The following is an 18,748-nucleotide window of genomic DNA, read 5'->3' as shown; positions in this document are numbered from 1 at the left end:
ATCATGCTTTTATTTATTGCCAACTAAGGCAGATAGTAAACAGACCACTGAAACCACAGAAGGAAAGCAATGAAGACGTCTGATAGTTTAGAACATGGTAAGCATGTTACATTTCCACTGAGCTTGGTGTTTTGAATAGCCAAGAGAAACCTGCCTTGCTCTCAACACTGTGGTCAATGATCACAGTTTAGGTTTAATTGTGTGAGTTAGCTTTCCACCACTGGACAAATACTCTCCCTAAAGCTATCTATGCAAGTTACAAAAAGAATAAAATAATTTATAAAGCCTTCACAGGATGACTGTTAGTAATTCCGCATCATGTGTAGGTAATCATGATACAGGAAAGGACAACATTACACGTTGCACAGGGGTTTTTAGAATTACAACAAACAACATCCCAGTCCTTTCCTGGTCCCCCACATTAAAGGGAACCCATCTAATTGTCCATAGGAAAATGCAAAATCTGCTTCTGCATGGCATGCAGAAGTAATGCCAAATAAGTCCATGTTCCTAACAGCTGAAACTAGCATAACATCAAGCAGTCTAAATTGTTACAGCCACAGAAAACTGTGGAAGGTGGATTATTGATTCAAGACCCACAATAAGCCTATTTTACTTCAAAAAACAGATGAAGCAACAAGTGATTGCAATTACATGCAAGTTATCCCATTCTGTTTTTTACCTTTCAGTACTCAATACACAGCAGTTAGCAAAATGCTTGAAAAACTTTGTGTCCTTTTTGACTTGTCTCTCTTCAGTCTTTCCATGTACTGCATGTTCTCTCTCTAATCACCAGCTCCCACAAATGTTTGTGTCTCAGCTCTGCTGACTGAGACAACAAACAGCATGCAGTATAATTTCATGGTAAAGAAGAAAAAAAAAGTGTTTTGTATCCAAAAAACACCCAAGAACTGTTTTTACTGTTTGGGATTTTACATAACTAGATATTCAGTAAGTCCTCAGCTAATACCAGAGTATCTTAGAAAGCAAAGAAGAAGAATAAACATTCTCTCAAAACCAGCATCAATAGCAATATGACAAATAATAAGCTCATGCTATATTTATCTATGTTTTACATTCAAATGCCTTTATTCTGCTGCCCAGTACTTTTTTACAGCTTTCTCTACATCATTAAAAACCTGCACAAGGAACTTACAGAACTATTTTTCTTTCCTCTGCTGTAGAGATAAGCCTGTCTGCTGAGTCACTGCCCTTAAGACTTACAAGAAGATATACCAGCATCATTTGCTGGAATATTAATCTTGGCATCCTGCTAACATCAATGGCAGAAGGAAATTCACCATTTTTTAAATGGGGAAAAAAGCTTGACTGGAAGGGAGAGGTGAAAGCCTGAAAAATAACATCCCTCTAAGTACCTCACATTAAATACTTGCATTTGTTTATACAAAAAAAGTCTTTTTCATGGAGCAACAATGCAGGTTTTAGACGGCAACGTAAATTAAATAAATGTGTCTCCTAATAGCTGCCATCAACAAAATTATGCTTTAAAAGGAGCTTAAAGAATTATAGTATGTATTTGGGAAGAGGAGCAATATACCTTCTTCCCTAAAAGGTTTCCTTAGGAAACTGAGGGAACAAAAGTCAGATAAATTCTCTCCTGAACGGCAGGAGTTTATTTTTCCCGATTTTTCTTCAACTCTAAAAGCAGCTCCTTTTGAAAGGCAGAGACATAGCAAACCACAAAAAGTAGCAAGAGAGAGGCAAGGAAATGAAGAGACATTTCACATGGGAAAAGACAGCACACTCTCATCTCATATCCACTGATCAATGCTCCCTTCCCTTTTCCCACTGCTTTCAGTGATTTTGTGCACAGCTTCAATGCTGAAAATTGCAGCAGTCAACAGGCATTACCTGGGCTCCCACTTCACTTGCATCCAGCTACACCCACAACTTGCATGTATTTTCTAGTCAACTATTAATAAAGTGCAGAAAAAACATGTTTTATCCAAGAAACACATATTTTCATGCTTTGTAAGAAGATTAAAAGTGCTAATATAAAATAATGCTTAATAGGAAAAGCTGGTAACAACCCCATGTGCCAGCTCTATGAAAAAATAAATCAACAAGTTCCTACAGAAGTTCAGGAATATGTTGGACTCTGGTCTAAATCTACATTTCAAAAGCAAATCAAAGCCTTTTATAAAGAGCAGATCACTCTCACATTACCTCCTGAAGATTTGGATTACTTACACCAGTTCAACAAACGGAAGGCTCTTTGTCTCAGTAATATTCCATTCCAGCCATTTCACCCAAACTTCATATTAAAATCAGAGACTGTACTGTAAACCTTTCTACCATTTACTGGCTTTTGACAGAGTGGACAGTAATATTTTGTAAATTAAGGGATACACAAACAGGTTGGACCCTCAACTTTATAACTCAGTCTAACCACAAGACAGGAACTGAATAATAAGGAAGGTGGCCATTTAGCATTCCATATGAAGAAGAATTTCCAAAATCTGCTGTGTACTCTAGCTTGAAGAATTATGTGGCTGCATTAGGTTGTAACTTGGGTTACAATCCAGCACAGAGACCTGCAGAAGAGACAGCCAGGAAACCTTCAAAGATCTTCCTCTTATCAGGGATTTTCTCCACAAACTGGGCTCCTGACTGGTCCGAACCTTTGATCTGCACCTACACTTTGGCTTTCAATCTAGGATTTTACCCCAGGCCAATCTCTCCACACACATAGGTTTTCTGAGGCTCACTACACGTCTGACTGTGGCACCAGTTAAAGCAGGCAAAACACAGCCTTGCACACTTTCAGCCTTGACCTGACCTTTATAAAACCCAGCAAGGAGTGGTTAAGGCTCTGCCACCAACACAAAAGGTGAAATTTTTTTACCATTAGCTGATAACAGACCACACTACAGCTCCTCACTACATCACTGGGGCTATTGCTAGGACTAAGCACTACCACACTGAAATAAATGTTTCCAAGATCTTTCCAGAGCATAATGGGAAACACACTTGGTCTCCACAATCTTGGAAGAGAAACAAAGAAAATCTTTACTCCAAGTGGTAGGCTGACCTTTAGATTACAGGTAGGAGACAGTTTAACCTAAAGTAAAAAAAGTACAGATCAGATAGTTGCTTTTCTTACAGTCAAACATCAAGCACCATCTCTTCATAGTTCCAGTAGCTGAATTTATTCTGAAGAAGCAACAACTGATTCTCCTATAAAACTGGCATTTCTATTTTATGGACTGGTTTAGTACTAAATCTCATGCATCATAAATAAGTCTCAGACAGTTGATAATGATCTCATTTTTAATTCAAACAGAAGTAGTATGCCACAGTGATGGAATTATATTTTGTAATTAGATTACAGCAGTAGTAGTTAAAATATACAATTGGGGTAAAAAAGAAAGAGATGAAAAATTATGGCCTTACTCCTTGGGTTTATATTGAGCAGGCAGATTGTCATCCTGCCACAAAGCTGTTAATATTATCACTTAATTAACTAATGCTACTATCTCCATAATGAGTTTTATACTCTGATGGGAAAATTATACAGCTTACATATGATGCTAGTATAAAATACACAGAAAACATTAACACAAAGATTTAGCTGCTATCATATTTCTAGAGGCAAATATAAATGCAAAATAAAGTCTGTAATAGCCATACCTAAATCTCCAGCAGATTTGATGTCAATATTATCAAAACCACTGCCAATTCGGACAATTATTCGAAGTGCTTTAAATTTCTCCAGGTCTTCTCGAGTTAAAGTTATAGTGTGATACATCAGTGCACCCACTGCTTCATTTAGTACCTAGAAGTAAGATTAAGAAAAAAAAGTTGTTGTTTTTTTTTTTTTTCACAGCATCTCAGCTTAATCTCTACACATATTCTCAAGTATAAAAGACAGGAAAAGTATTAAATACAGATTCAGGGTTTTTTTTAAAGGTTATTTTTCCAAGTATCTCCCAGCCTCTTAGCAAGTCTTTTTCATCTGAAGTCTCCATTCTAGCATGATGGGATCAGCTTCAGAAGAGCTAAGTGATCTGTACTTGTGTTCTTAGTAAGAGGGAAAGCTCTCCTCATTCCCCAGGGAATGCTCTGCAATACTGACCCCAGTACAAGTGCCACTGGACTGCATCTGCACACACAGAAGCCAACACTCCCCACAGCAGTGAGTATTTTTGCTTAGGCAGCTGATATTCAGCTTTGAATGGAGTAACAGCAGTATCTCTTCAGCACACAGTGATACAGGCATTCAGTGCCCCATTAAACCACCCGGTACCTGAACAGAAAACATTCAGTGAACACAAACCCCTTCGACAACAGAGACTGAAATTGGTCACTTCACACACAAAACCAAAAGTGTTTGCTCCTCAGTTCACTGACACTGCAAATAAGCTCTCACTGACAGAAAACTGGATGTCACATAAATTGGTATTAACTGACATGCCAAACTTGACATTATCCAGGAAAATCCAAAGCCTGTGAGAAATAAGAAATTGCATGACAGCAAAAATGCTGCAGAAAAAACCCCAAAACTTGTGAGGGCAGCAAAAAAACAAAATTAGAAGACAGTCAAATTAACAAATTAAATTATGTTAGAGTGCATCCAATCTACACAACAGCACTTAAAACAAAGGGGTGTGGAGTAAGGAGAGGGAGAAGAGAAGGGGTGTGGAGAATGGAGCCAGACATGCCCCAGCAGTTTTGAATTTTGCTACCAAACAGTGACACTACACCCCATACAGCTGATATCAATTTATTTTTTAGACAGCAGAGAGTATTTTCCTCTTTATCTGCAAATTGCACAATTTTACTTCTTCAACACACTTCCCTGTGCTTGCACCTTTGATGCTCTAGCTAATATCCTAATGGTTCTACAAGACACAAAACATGCACAAATCATTTCAGCAGCTAAGCCAGCTGTAATGACTTCAAGAGATTCCTATGACACATTTCACATATAAAAGTTCTGCAGAGGCTCTAAATTTCTTGTTCAGACTTTTGAGTCTGGTACATGCACAGATTCTGTCATCTGAATTATTTCTGCTCGTATGAGCATTTCCTAATGTAAGGCAAGGTCAGTCAAAATAATCAACATACATAATTTTTAAAACCCATTGCAGCAAAGGAGAGTCTTGCACACAGAGGATTACAATTGCTGGAACCCAGGATCTGCAACAGTGTTTAAAAATACATAAAGAAAAAAATAAAAGAAAATAAAATCCAACTCCATAAAAAATGAAAGAAAAGCACTTATTACTGAATACTTCACAAAATTATTTATGCTATTTCAACATTGTTTCTGGACTGAGAACTTCAGCTCTAACTCAGATAAAGACCAGATTCCTTTGAGCAGAATTTGCATTTACTAGTAAGAATTGCAAAAAAAATTACAAATTACACATCCTTCAAGAATGCAGCTACAACATAATTCAAAGACCAGCTGTAGGCTCAGATCTTATAAAATGATTACACACACACAAAACTCCTTGATTTTAATGGTGCAAACAAGTCCTTTGGAGATTACATCCAGCAGCTCCCAATCAGAAAGCCTGCGCTCACCAGAAAGTGCTACCTTGAGCTGTTACACAGGGTTAATAACAACCCAACACAGATTTTGGGTTTGCTTCTCCACTGACTTTACAGCTGGCATGGACCAAGCCTGAGGTATCCTACACAAGAAGCAGTCCCTCTTAGGAAAGGAAAGCCCACCTAAAATGCCCTCAGGTTATATCTGCTCCCACTAGAGGCTGAAATAAAATTTTTCAAGGGTCTCCCAGCCTCAGTGACATGGACATTTCTTCAAATTCAGCTGCAGCACTTGTTGCTTCAAGCCTCAAGGTCAAGGTATGATATCCTGGCTATCTCCAACAAGCCATGTCCCCTGTTCTGTGCTGTAACATTACTTTTCCCTGCCCCTCCCAAGGGTTGTTCTGGATGCCTGTGCTGCAGGAGAAAACATCATCTGTGCAGCTGTCAGATAAGCAGAAATTGGAGCTTAGAAGTTGCAAGGACACACCCCTAAGGCTCTGTGACAGCCAGAGCCTCTCTCCCAGACTGGAAAAGGCCCATGGTGGGTGTATTTTGGGGGTACAGATCTGCCACTGCTTTAAAGACTGCATCCAGCAGGGGTTAAAGCACAGCTGAACTGGCTCAGACATTTGTGTTTCAGTATCAGAGTGAGTCACTTTGGGAAGCAGATTTTCATTTCATAACCATGCATATTTTATTAACTCAGCCAGTCTAGACTGGCATTTGGACTCTAAGAGCACTGGTGTGTGGACCCATTATGACACATTTTTTGGGCCCATCTAGGTTATGGTTTGGCACTAGGAGGAGACAGAAAAGCACTGGAAAGCTTGGGAATGTGTTCAATAAAAGGGAAAATATTTCCTAGCTATAGCTTAATGCTGACACTAGCCATTTCCACAGGCAGTTATTTACCCATCACATGGGATATGGAACAAGCAAATTCAAGTGACAAATCTCTTAGAATTTCTTTTTAGTGACTGAGCCTCTCCTAGGATTATGGGCTAGTTAGCAAGGAAATCCACTGCTAAAAATGTCATACCCTGCAAGTGTGTTTTATCACATTAATTTAATTATGTTACTGCTTTTTGCTACTGGACATGTGATAGAATATGCCAAAAAGGCAGAAAATAATAGCAGAAAATCTGAAGTTAGAAACATTCAGCCTTGGTGAATGTTAATAATGCCACTTAGATTAAAAAAGAACAGTGAAAGTTTCTGTATTTTGGAACTATTTGCATAAATTATATTCTCAGTCATTACATATATTAAATGCACACAAGGAAGTCTGACAAGTCTTTCAATGAGTAAAACAGAATACATGAAACTGACATCCAGCACAAATAACAACAATTCCAGAAAATGAAATGATCTTTAGAAAAAAAAAAAACTGTGCATAGAAGTAATTCACTGATGATTTAACAAAAGAGATGGATGCATTGAGAAAATCAAGAGAGAATATGTGATTTTTCTCCATCATTTTCCAGAATTAACCTAATTTTTAACAAATTCAAGAACAATTTTATTACAAGGAGATCAAACTTGTGAGTGAGATAGCAGGCAAGGTAGAAATTCCAGACCAGCCTGAGTATGTGGCAGTCAGACCATGCTCTTTGATGATTTCTTACAAGGAAAGGCAATGGAAAAACCTGAGAGAAAATGAGCAGAGTCAGCTGTGCTCCTCCAACAGCCACTCCTGCTTCCATCACACTGCAACTGTGCCCTCTGGGAAGAGAGGATCCGAGGCAAAAGCTGAAACAGGAGACATGAGTTGGGTTCCTTCTGTTACCAAATTATTATGGAGCTCACCTGCCTGATTTCTCTGCCTTCAGACTTCCTTCCAGCTGAAGCTAGAGCTCAGTGTTGAAAGCCTTTGTCATTCCCTATTCCATGAGCTGACAGCTTTTCCCATCACAGCAGCCTGGACAGGTCTTTCTGCTGTTCCTCAAGCTCAAAATGACTACTCTGCTTTCACAACATGCCAGGTCACCAAGGCTCTTGGGGAACAGATGACACAGTAGTAGGAGACATTTCTATTTCCAAGAATTTAACAAATCCTGAGTACTGATTATCCAAGGTTGAAATCCTTCTAAATGTTTTCCCATCTACATTTTTTTCCTCCTTCTTTCAGTACCACACTATTTTAGCCATCATGCCAAACATCACACAGTCACCACTGTGACACCCACATCTCATTATTTGGGGAAGAACTCTGAATATCTTGCTTACTTTTACAAAAACAAAAACCATAACATGCTAAGAACTAAACAGCAAGGCCTTCTCTTCTTGGAGCATCTCAAGACACTTCTAGATTTGACTATGAGAGGCTGATCCCAGACACTCATGGATCAAATCCAGAGCATAGAAACATTAACACAGTACATGAAATGCAAAGCTACTTAAATGCAGAGACGAAAAAAATTTATAAATTACAAGATGAATATGACAAACTCTCCATCTTAAAAACAAAAATCATCACTAGAAAGTGCTGTATTTAATCCAGTTCTAGAAACTACAAAGTGTTGCATTTCTTGGACTTGAAATTTCATGTGTCATCTCTAAAAAAATTATGTTCCAGTGTCACCAACAGACTTGAAATATTTTGCACGTTTGGGTGGAACAAATGTACTTTACCAAAACGGAGTGGGCCTTGCCTTATTTAACTTGCAAAAAGCAGCTGCATGTTGAATTTGTAACCAATAGTCTGTCACATGGGGAAGGCTGCAGAGACTCAGAGCTGCTCTCAAATCCTCCCTACAACACTGCAAAGGATCCAAGTGAAACCAGCACCATTAAAGCTAAAAGGAAAAGCCAGTGTGCTCAAGTGATATTTAGTGGCTCTCCAAAGCTCTGTTATTTTGTGCTGCTTTTTACAAGTTCTTGCTTCTCTTTACAAGCTCTCAGCTCCCTGTTAGGTTCCTATGATCCATGGTGCTGTCAGTAACCCACTTATCTCATATAAACTTTACTCAGCCAGGATACTCTCTAGTGAGGACCCTAAACATTAATACTTGAGTTTATACTGTCCATAAATACAAGTATAAATATTTACACAAACATAAACAAAACTTATTTGCAGGCTCCTGAAAACACTCTCTAAAAGCCTATATATCCATACACTATATAAACTACATATATATACACATGTGACATATATATATGATAGTGTATTCCTAAAAATTAACATTAATATATTTATATATACAAATACATACACACAACTGCATAAATAACCTGTATAGTCTACACACAACTTCCTTTTAAACACTATATTGAAGCCAGTCTTTCCAAGCCAGGATCTACTGACCATTACATGCAGCTCTAGACAGAAGTCAATTTGAAAATACAGAATTTGAAAACATTTTTACTGAATAAAAGGCTTCAATGAGAAGTCTTTAACAGGAGTTCTGTGTGTTAGTTTGTCTATTAATAGGGCTGGATTGTGTCTATTCATAAGGCTGAATTCAGATCAAGTCTATCAGAAACTAGAATGGATTGAACCTCTATACCAAAGGATATTATGGAGTTATGGAAGTCACAGGTGACAACTCATCCCAGTTTTTCCCCAAGTCTTTAAAGAAATCTGATCCAAAGCTCATTTGGTTTCAGGACATTTACAAAGTTTTGGATCAGCTCCGAGGTGACAACTTACTCCCAACCAGACCTTATTGTTTAGAACAAGGCTGCTTCCTTTCAATTTGTGTTCTTTGAGAATTTAAATCTGATGGAAAACTAAAATGCTTCATCTGCATCATGAATATAAACAGCACTGATGGTGTAAACACAAGCTTTACTGCTAAACAAAGAATTGGAAGCTTGAAAAATTATCTCACTTAACCACTGCTGTAACAGGGACAAATCAAAGAGCTGAACAACAGCACCATCCTGAATTTGTTTGTACCAGTTTCAAAATATTTGTCACTTTTCACCTCCTCTTTGAAATGGCCTTTGATAAAACTGCCATCACTAGAATTGTTTCTATATTTAATTCCTATGTAAAAGTGTGACTGAAAAATTACAAGTTCTATTAAACAGGAAGTTCAGATTTAAATTTTAACTTAAAACTACAAATATGGAAATGTAGTATCCTTTTGAAAATTATTTCATGTTGGGCTCAGAAAACAGGAGTTAAAGGATCTGACACATTCTACCCCAATCTCTGCTAAGGCTGGGGGGCACAGGTTTACCCAACAGACTCTGTTCCCACCTCCATCCAAGGACTACTCACTGCTTTCATCAATGTTCTGGTCAACTGGGTAAATGCTTGAAGCTCTAAACCCAGTCAACCACAGACTTTTTTTATCTACCTGATTTGCAACAAGATGTAGGAAAGTACATAATTACAGAATAAAGAGAATGAAAAAATGTACTCAGCCTCAAATAAACTCTTGACTTCTTTCCAGCCAGTACATTTTGTTTTAAAGGCCATTCCTAATCAGTTGTGCTTCCTGTCTTTTCATCTGGCTTTGCAAGAATCACTATTTTCTCTCTCTTTGGTTGAGATGCCTATCACCAGCTCTTGCACATTGTTTACATTTATCCCTCTCAACCTACACAGCACTTCCATGTTACAGAGCACACAGCAAAGGTCAAGAAGCCCAAAAAGCAAAGACACGAACTCAAAAAAATCTTGGGCAACACAAAGACCTCCAGGGTGTGCTTGAGTCTGTTATGCCTTTAAAGGTACAGAAGTGGAAAAGAGCAGCAATATTGCAGGAATCAGAGTGCTGGGTAGGCTGCCAAGGAGCCAGGAAAAGCAGCAAACTGTGAATGGCACTAAAACGAAGAGGGATTGGGAAAAAGAGGCAAACAGACAACGGAGCATGAGATAGTGAAAAAGAAAGTTGACCTGGAATGAGGATGGAAGCAAGCTAAGTGTTTTAAATAATTTTTTTGGATGAACAACTGTATGTTTGGCAGAACAAACCAAAACACTGTATAGACTTGGAAGCAGTCTTAGATAGTTACTGAGAGAACTTATTTACACATCATTAATTGTAAAATAAAAGCCAATTTAACTGCAGTGAGTAACTTTTACAGACAGTAATGCAATCTCCAATAAGGAATTTGAACACTGAAATCTTAAAATATTTTTACCCTAAATGACAGAAGTTTTCTGATAGGATGCAATGACCCAAACTCCCAGTTATGGCATGATAAGAGTTTGACAAATGTAATGCTTAACTTCACACAGCCACATGCAACATCTACAATAAAACAGAACTTAGGGGTTAAGGGATACAAACATCTATTGCAGCCTTGCAGACTGGCTCAAAAATAAACTGCTTTTATAAGAAAAAATGGGAAGCAAGGAGACAAACCAAAAACCAGTCAAACCTTACACATGAGTACATTTCTCAAGAAGCATAATGAATGACCCTAACTACAAAGTTAATTCAAAATACTGGGTCACTCTCAGTAAATGTCAGTATTCATTTAAGCACTGGCAGCCCGATTTTTCAGAAGGAGAGAAATGTATCTTCACCATCCAAACTGCTTTCCAAAGCACTGGAATGGGGAACAAATGCTTTGACCTGAGAGGAAGCACAGTTCTACTACATGTTATTACTTGTTTGCAACTTTACAACTTGTTACTTATTTTCTACAGTTTAATCTCCTCAGTCATAAGTGATTGGCAAATGAACTCTTGGCAGAAGGGAGTTGCTACAGAACTGCAACTCAGTTACCCAGCTGGAGAAAACTTTCTTGAAGGAGCACACACAGAAAGGTATTTGCTAAAATCCTGCTCCAGACCCTGCAAAGAAATGGCATTCAAGTCCTTGCTTCTTTCCCACGTTTCTTTTTGTGTTGAAATCTCTCAGCCTGTTTGCTCCTCTATGAAAAACTACCTAGCTTGTACTTGACTCACAAGCTATAAATTCTTCTTCCTACTCTATTTCCCTGAAAAACTGAAAACACAGTATTTTAAAGCAGGTCTTGTCCCTGAAACTCTCAAGACCAGCAGAAATCCTGTCTGCAGGTTCCAAAATGTTAATTTCTCTAACTCTGAATCCTCACACTCCTGTGATCAAGGCTCCACAACTGTGCAAGCTGAGTTAATATGGGTTCCTACTTTCCTAGAGATCCTTCTCATGTCTTTCACTCCTTTCCTCCCCATCTGATTCATGGTTCATGTCTTTCCCCCTGCCCCATTACAGTCACCCACCTAAGAGTATCAAAAATGTCAATGAACCTTCTAACCCCATCCTAAACTTCCCAGCCTCTGGCTTGCTCCCTGCAACTTCACATTAAATGTTTCTGTATCTGCTAGCCTATGGATTCAGTAGGTCTTCTCACTATCTATTATCAAAATCTGCATTTCAACTAACAGTGCAACATCATTTAGTATAGCCACAAATGTGCATTCAGAAATACATGAACAGCTTTGATCCTGCTTTAAATATGCACTCTTAATTTTAAAACCTTTTGTGAAAACAATTTTGTATTTCGCAAAGCGCCATTCCCAAATAATGTATTATGCAAACAGTACTAAAATACAAATATTCCTCTAAAGATAGGTGAAAAGTAGTCATTTTCCACTGCAGGTGAACAGTGAACACTTTTCACACAGAAGTGAACAGTGCTTAACACTCCATAAAACTGCTCTTTCAGCCTGTGTTAAAGGAATATAGCAGTATGATAATGAATTTAGGTTGGTGAATTTTTTTTAAGAAATATATTACCTTGCAGGCCCAAATGTTTTAGGACTGTCTCACCTTTAGGCAAGTGAAAATCTGTATTATGCCACTGTACTGATAGGCAGTGAAAATATATTTTCCTGATGTATTACTGAGATCACTGAAAATTAATTATTTTTGTATAATAAAAAGCAGAAGATGCAAGCTTTAGTATAATCCCCTCAATACAGCAGTTTTGTGAAGATCAGCAACAGATTACCTAGGTCACTCATCAGTTATTCAAATACTTTTCCAAACCTGCAATTTGAGAGACACACACTCAACCTCAAGATCTGAAAAGCTCATTTATAACACACCACTGCTACCAGAAAATACCCATTTTTTTTTGCAAGGCATTCATTGCACTCAGGAATTCCCCAGTCTTGATGCACCAGAAGTAAATGACGTTGATTTTAGTAAGGAAATCATAAAACTATACAGGTGGTGGAGCAGCAGCTGATGGTACAGTGTTCACCTCAAGAGCAGACTGCTCTTATCTACTAATAGAAGAAGAACAGCATTTATATTACTTATTCTTTATGTGTCATTTATTCCTTGTAAATGGAATCCATGTATTAACTATTAACAGTGGTGTGAGATAGGAAAACAGTAAAACAAAAGCAACTTCTCAACATGATTAAAAAGAAATACACAGGAAAAAGGCATTCTATCACATTTTAATTCTTGATATATAGTAAAATAAAAAGGAATTGAGAAAAAAAGCTTGAGTTTCCTCTAAATTAAAAAAACCCATATATTTTCTTTGAACCTTATAAATTAAGTTTTATTATATTAAAAATCTCAACAAACATTATCTCTGCAGATCTATTATGAACAAAGACTGAGAAGTTTTCAATTCCTTGCATGTGTTCTCAAGTTAGGCTGATATTCACTACATTTTCCATGCAAATTTTGGGTTAGCATTTGTTTTGAAACTCTTTTGCAGTGACATTTCTCAGTGCACAAGGCTGCCTAACCCAACCAGCACAACTGCTTGGCTAAACCAAGAAATCACAAAGTTACCCACACAGACAATCCAATACTGGAGATCTGAAGTTGCAGGCAAAGGCTGAGCAACAGAAATGTTTCCAAGGAGCATTTCAACATATCATGTAGTAGTATTTTGCCCAGAAGTAACTCTCTCCATTAATCTAATTCAGTAGGGAAGCAGAGGGACAACATCCAGCCAAGGACACACTAAAGCACATCTCACCACAGACACTGTAGTAACATGTCACAGCTGACACAACACTGTCCAAACCACTAAAATACTTGCATTTCCTAAAACACCTCAGCTGTCCCTCTTAAACATTACCTTTTCATGAATTTCTTGTGTAGACTGAGCATCACAAAATGCCACTGTGGCTACATCCTTCAGAATAGGCATTTCTACTGTACAGTCCCTGCCATCCAGCAACGCTACCAAAGGGCGCGGGTGCATGGGCCCATTCATGATCGGAGGTCGAATGCCTGCAAAGAAAAGAAACACAGAAGTTTTGTTATTCAGGCCATGCAAATGGCATTAAAAGTAGGTTATAGCTAGTCTGCTTCATTCTGATGGCAGAAAAAGATTCCAAAGACTGAAGCTAATAAAACAGGAACAAGTTTAGACTCAGCTGTCAACCAAGCACAGAAGACCTTACAAAGAAATTCTATGGAGGTTCAGAAGGCTGAACTCTGAAAGATGGAGAAAACCACTGAGGGAAGAGTATACTTGTTTTTTAAAGATACATCTCACTGCACTAATCAGTGTCTGTGCAACCTTGTTCAACCTTTAGGTTTTGACTGGATTCCACACCTCTGTGAGCTCTAGAAAGAGTGAGAACTATCTTGCCCAGGCTTGCAAGAAGAGTGGAGCTTAAGGAATATAATAAGCAACTCAGTGAGGATTTGAGTATTCAATTTACATATATAATGATGATTCTGCTGAGACTAAAATTTAACTTTAAAAAGCCTACAACAGCAAAATTTTCCATTTACTGAGGATCCAGTGTCCAAGTTTACAGGCAAATTGCTGATCTATGTAGGTCTGCTCAGACTTAAAAAGTTTTACCAAACAGTTCTATATAGCTTAGTCAAACACGTCATACTTAATCCACCACTGAAAACTCTTACAAAACAGGAAAAAAATGTCCCTCCCTAAATCAATGTCACACTCTGAACACCGTGGAGTGACAAAGAAATTCATGTCAAGTATCTGGGAGAAGGAAAATCAGTCCAAACTGAAGACTTAATTTACATCCTCCTTACAGAGTCTGGAAATGAAAAATAATCCGTAAGATATTTAGAGAGCATCTCTTTAACAATACAGATGCTATAAATACACAAAAGTACTCAAGGGAATAATATTAAACCATTGCATTTACAGAAAGTAGTTAAGCATGGGAGGGAAAAAAGACTTCCTGAAGAGATCATGAAAAACAAAACAAAGAATAAAGAACATTTTTTTCCTCTTTTAAAATAAGAAGTTTTAAGCACTGCAAAGTGAATCAGGCTAGATATTTCTTGTATACAAATTTCAACACATATTTTTGTTGCTGTGTCAATTTTAAAACATTGCTTATTTTCTTGTTAATCCAAGTTGGTCCAACAGCAATGCAAATGACTGAGGTGCCCCAGTTAACTTCTACAAGCAATCCCTGCATCTTATGTCCCAGCCTGTGGCAGAAAGCAAGTCCTGAAAGACTGGTATCTGCCTTTCAGGTGGATGGAAAGTCAGTAGAATCCCAGCTGTACAAGGTATCTGATGAAGAAGACCAGCTGCTGGGAAGAGAGATTTTCACAACTCAACAAAAACAGCATATGACTCCCCCAGGGACCAGCCTGAGGTCTGGGGCTGAAGGACATCTGCAGGGACTGCAGCCCTCACAGTCCCTCTCAGTGACCTAGCCTGAACCCAACAATTCCATGTCCACTCCTAACCACCTCAGGACAGCCCAGTACCACTACAGTCTGGCATTTCAATTCTTCACCTATTCAAACAGTTTTTATACCTGGAGACATGAGAAAAGCAGTCACTACATTTGGTTCTTTTCTGTTCTACTTCCAGCACCTCCCCACACCTGATGGTACCATGGACTGACTGACTCTGCAATACTCTCACCATTTTTCAGATGCGGAAGAACACCCACCAGCAAAGTTTGTCATGGAAATTACACTGTTGCAAAAACACCCACTCCTAACCTGTACTTTGATAGACAAGCTTAGAAATGCTCCTGGTACACATTATTTCACTAATAATCAGCAACCAAAACTAAATGGGAGATATTAAGACATAATTTTTTTAAAACTGTGCAGCTTGATAGCTTATTATTGATACTTGTTTGAAACAAAATCGGCCACCTAACCCTCATACTGACATTTTTAGTAAATAAACTACATACCAGTAATGTGGTACATGACACAAACACTAGAATATACAACATAAAAATACTTAAGTTATTAATGGAACAATTCTATCCTTTAATGGGGATTTAATTATAAAACTCCACATTAAATTTACTTAAAAACATCCTAGGATAAAGCATGTTATCAACTGAATAATTCAACAACTGAATAATTTCAACAACTGAAATGTCATGGTCTTGTCAGTACAGCAAAGTCAGAACTTCAATAACAAGTCTGAATGCTAGCTAAAATAAAAATTTAAAAAACAAAGAACTTTGATACTAAATTTGTTGTAGATGAATGAGGAAAAATATGGCACAGGTGATTCCCTCAGAGCTCCAACTAAAGCACCTCTGTCAGAGCACATATTCCAAACTGAAAATAGATGAGATTAAAAACTCTCACTTCAAAGAAACACTTTTCTGACCAAGGCTAGCTCAAAAAATCATGAATTGTTACAGCACTAAACAGAGCCCTTGCAGACAATGATTTCTCTAAAACACATGAAGGTAAGGTCTGGTTTTCCCCTCACACCAGTGTATCTAAGATTTCGACCAAGTTACTTGTGCAACCTTGGTGCTAAGGGGAATGCCAGGGCAAGCCCCAAAGCACAGGAACAGAGTCAAAAAAACCCAGGACAAACCCCCCCCCCCCCGAGAGATTTTAAGGCTTTGTTAAGAATCCCCAGAACTCAAATACATCGAGTGACCTTGACCACAAAAACCCTACAAACCTTTGCTTGCTAAAATCCTTTCTAAACCTCAGCACAGACTTCCTGTTGCACAATCTTTCTGCCTAAATATGCTGCCCCTGAATGGCAGGCAGTAACTCCCCACTCAAATTAACTTACAGGAACTTCATCCCAGTGGCAGTCCCTATTGCAAGTTCCCATTTGGGAAGACATGGCTTCACTATGAATCAGAACCTTTTGAACAAAAAGCTTCCTCTTCCAGCATTTAGATACATTCTGCCTGGTTTTTATCTGAGAATGTCACACTGCACTGTGCCTTTGGCTTTGCAGGAGACCCTCAGAGAGGCAGCAGCAAGCAATGTGGATTTAAAAGCAGTGTTTTGCATGCCTGCATTTACAGTGAATAATGCAACTCTGTGACAGAGAGAAGCAACTGCAAAGTGGTCAGAAGTGACATTCAACACGACAAATGTGAAACTGATTTAAAAAAATAATTTCACTTAGCTGGCTTATTTAAAAGTATTATGGTACAGCACTTCAATTACACAGATAATAAAAATTATATCATCCACCCCCACATCCTATAACCTTTGTTATGGGAAAACAATCTTAGTTTATCCTAACTCAAGACTTTCAGGAACCCCTACCAACCTGACATTTCTTAATCTGAGCTTGATTTCCAGGATCATGAATTCGATTTCTCAATGCTTTACAATCTTCAGTATTCTGAGGCAAAATAGCAGCCTGTCATTCCATCCTCATTTCCATGTCTTTAATTTTTCTTGCAGCCTCCTGTAATCTTGAACCAAAGCTTTTATACTTCTTATCCACTGCAACCTCTGTAGCCTGGATGGTTGTTCAAATTTTTACTAAAAATTAAACACAAACAATACATTAAAACAACGTTAAGGGTCTGACTCGTGCTCACAGAAGGCAGGAAACTCAAAATTAAAGCTTCTCACTGCATCTGTACCCTTCCCCCTATGGCTGTTGGCTTTCCACCACACCTGCTGTGCTGCCACTGGCCATTAACATTCCAGGGCAACCAGTGGAGTGTTAAGACACTCACTGCACCTTGCTCAGGACAGCAGGTGTATTGTAAATACACCTACCTGGAACGGTGGGCACCGCTCACACGGCCAAGGCTTTGCCTGGGTGAGCAGGGATGCAGGGATAGTGTGTGATCTCCAAAATCCCCCTGCTGGAGGGCCAAGCACTCCAGTGGGTACCAGAGATGGAGTGAGAAGCCTTAACTCTGAACTTGATGGTTTTGCTGGGTGTAAGTCAGGCCCTTAAGGTTATCTAAATGTATTAAAGAAAAAACCTAACGCTTTCCCAACAGTTCTAATCCAGCTGTTGGTCTGGGGTTTCTGCCCTGCCCCCATGTGGAAATAATCTGGTGGGGAAACTTTTATCCCAGTAACAGCTACTGTGCCAGTGGCTGCTGGGTTTTTTCTAAATTAATACCAGGTATAAGGTGCAGAGACAGACAGAGCAGCTGTCCTCAGGCAGCAGCTATTCACCATGTGGCTCACAGCTCAGTGCCTTTGCACAGCTGCAGTCTGGACTACCTCTCCTGGAAAAAAAAACCTATCAAAACCTTATTCTAGTCCAGTTCTTATGGAAATAAACTTGGGAATTGAAAAACCAGTTTTCAGCTGCAGAAGCTGAGAGGAGGCCAGCCATGTGCACAACTGACTGTGGGTCCCAGAAACAAGGGGATTAATGAGCTCACCATGCAGCTTTGCAGCCAAAACACAAGTGGAAGAGCTGTGAACTATTTTACCTTCACACCTTTGAGAGCAAGGGGACTTAAAAGTGATCAGACCAACCTTAGCACAAGATGTATTTTTTTGAACTGGGAAGAAGCTACCTAAGCAGGGTAGTGTCCTCTTCCCTCCCAAATCCAACCTGCATCTCCTGCTCCTCAAGCAAAGGGGCACTGTTTGTGCTTCCCTCCAAGGGGGAAGAAGCCAATGCCATTAGCATACTCAGGACTGCAGGGTAAGAAAGCTCTCCCTGACATAATCCAGGCTGTTAAAATGTGTTTCAAACTTTTCTTAAAAACAACCTTTTATGGTACAAACTGACAGTAATTGAAGCAATCACTTTGCCCAAATACCAGAGATCTCAAAGTAAGCTGCCGTGGTTTACTGACATCAGAAAATGTACTAAAATGCAAAGCTATCAAGATTAATAACAACATAATTTTCACATTTTTCTGCTGCTGATTAACTTAACATCATTAGGCTGAGGAGTGTCTCAGACAAGGCACACATGTTAAAATAAAGGACACTGTCAGATTTGTAGGCCCAAAACTTGACCTACCTTTCATTTCTTTAAATCTGTTTGCAAAGTCCATGTAATTCTTTAAATGTGTTTTTCTTTTTTCAAAACAAATGCTTCAATTCTTTTTTCTGAAAAATACATCAATGCCAAAAAGCACAACACTTATCAATAACCCTATAATCACAAA

At 38.5% G+C, this 18,748-nt stretch overlaps 1 protein-coding gene across 6 annotated transcripts in view; it reads right to left on the bottom strand.

The window, feature by feature from the left end:
• The window catches only part of CTBP1 (C-terminal binding protein 1), a 236,545-nt gene that overhangs the window by 23,625 nt on the left and 194,172 nt on the right, over positions 1–18,748 (bottom strand). For 4 of the 6 annotated variants that reach the window (XM_059845360.1, XM_059845361.1, XM_059845366.1 and 1 more), the window contains 2 exons: positions 13,510–13,664; positions 3,652–3,796 (listed from right to left, as the gene is read on the bottom strand). In XM_059845360.1, coding sequence (XP_059701343.1) covers positions 3,652–3,796; positions 13,510–13,664 — 300 coding nt within the window. Of the gene's footprint in view, positions 1–3,651; positions 3,797–13,509; positions 13,665–16,923; positions 17,142–18,600; positions 18,690–18,748 lie in introns of those variants that run through there. The other 2 variants (XM_059845365.1, XM_059845364.1) reach the window with 2 other exon arrangements.

This window comes from Haemorhous mexicanus, chromosome 4 (assembly GCF_027477595.1).
Source record: "Haemorhous mexicanus isolate bHaeMex1 chromosome 4, bHaeMex1.pri, whole genome shotgun sequence".
Lineage (NCBI taxonomy): Eukaryota > Metazoa > Chordata > Aves > Passeriformes > Fringillidae > Haemorhous > Haemorhous mexicanus.
Note: the sequence above shows the minus strand (reverse complement) of the source record. Positions and strands in the feature narration are given on the sequence as shown.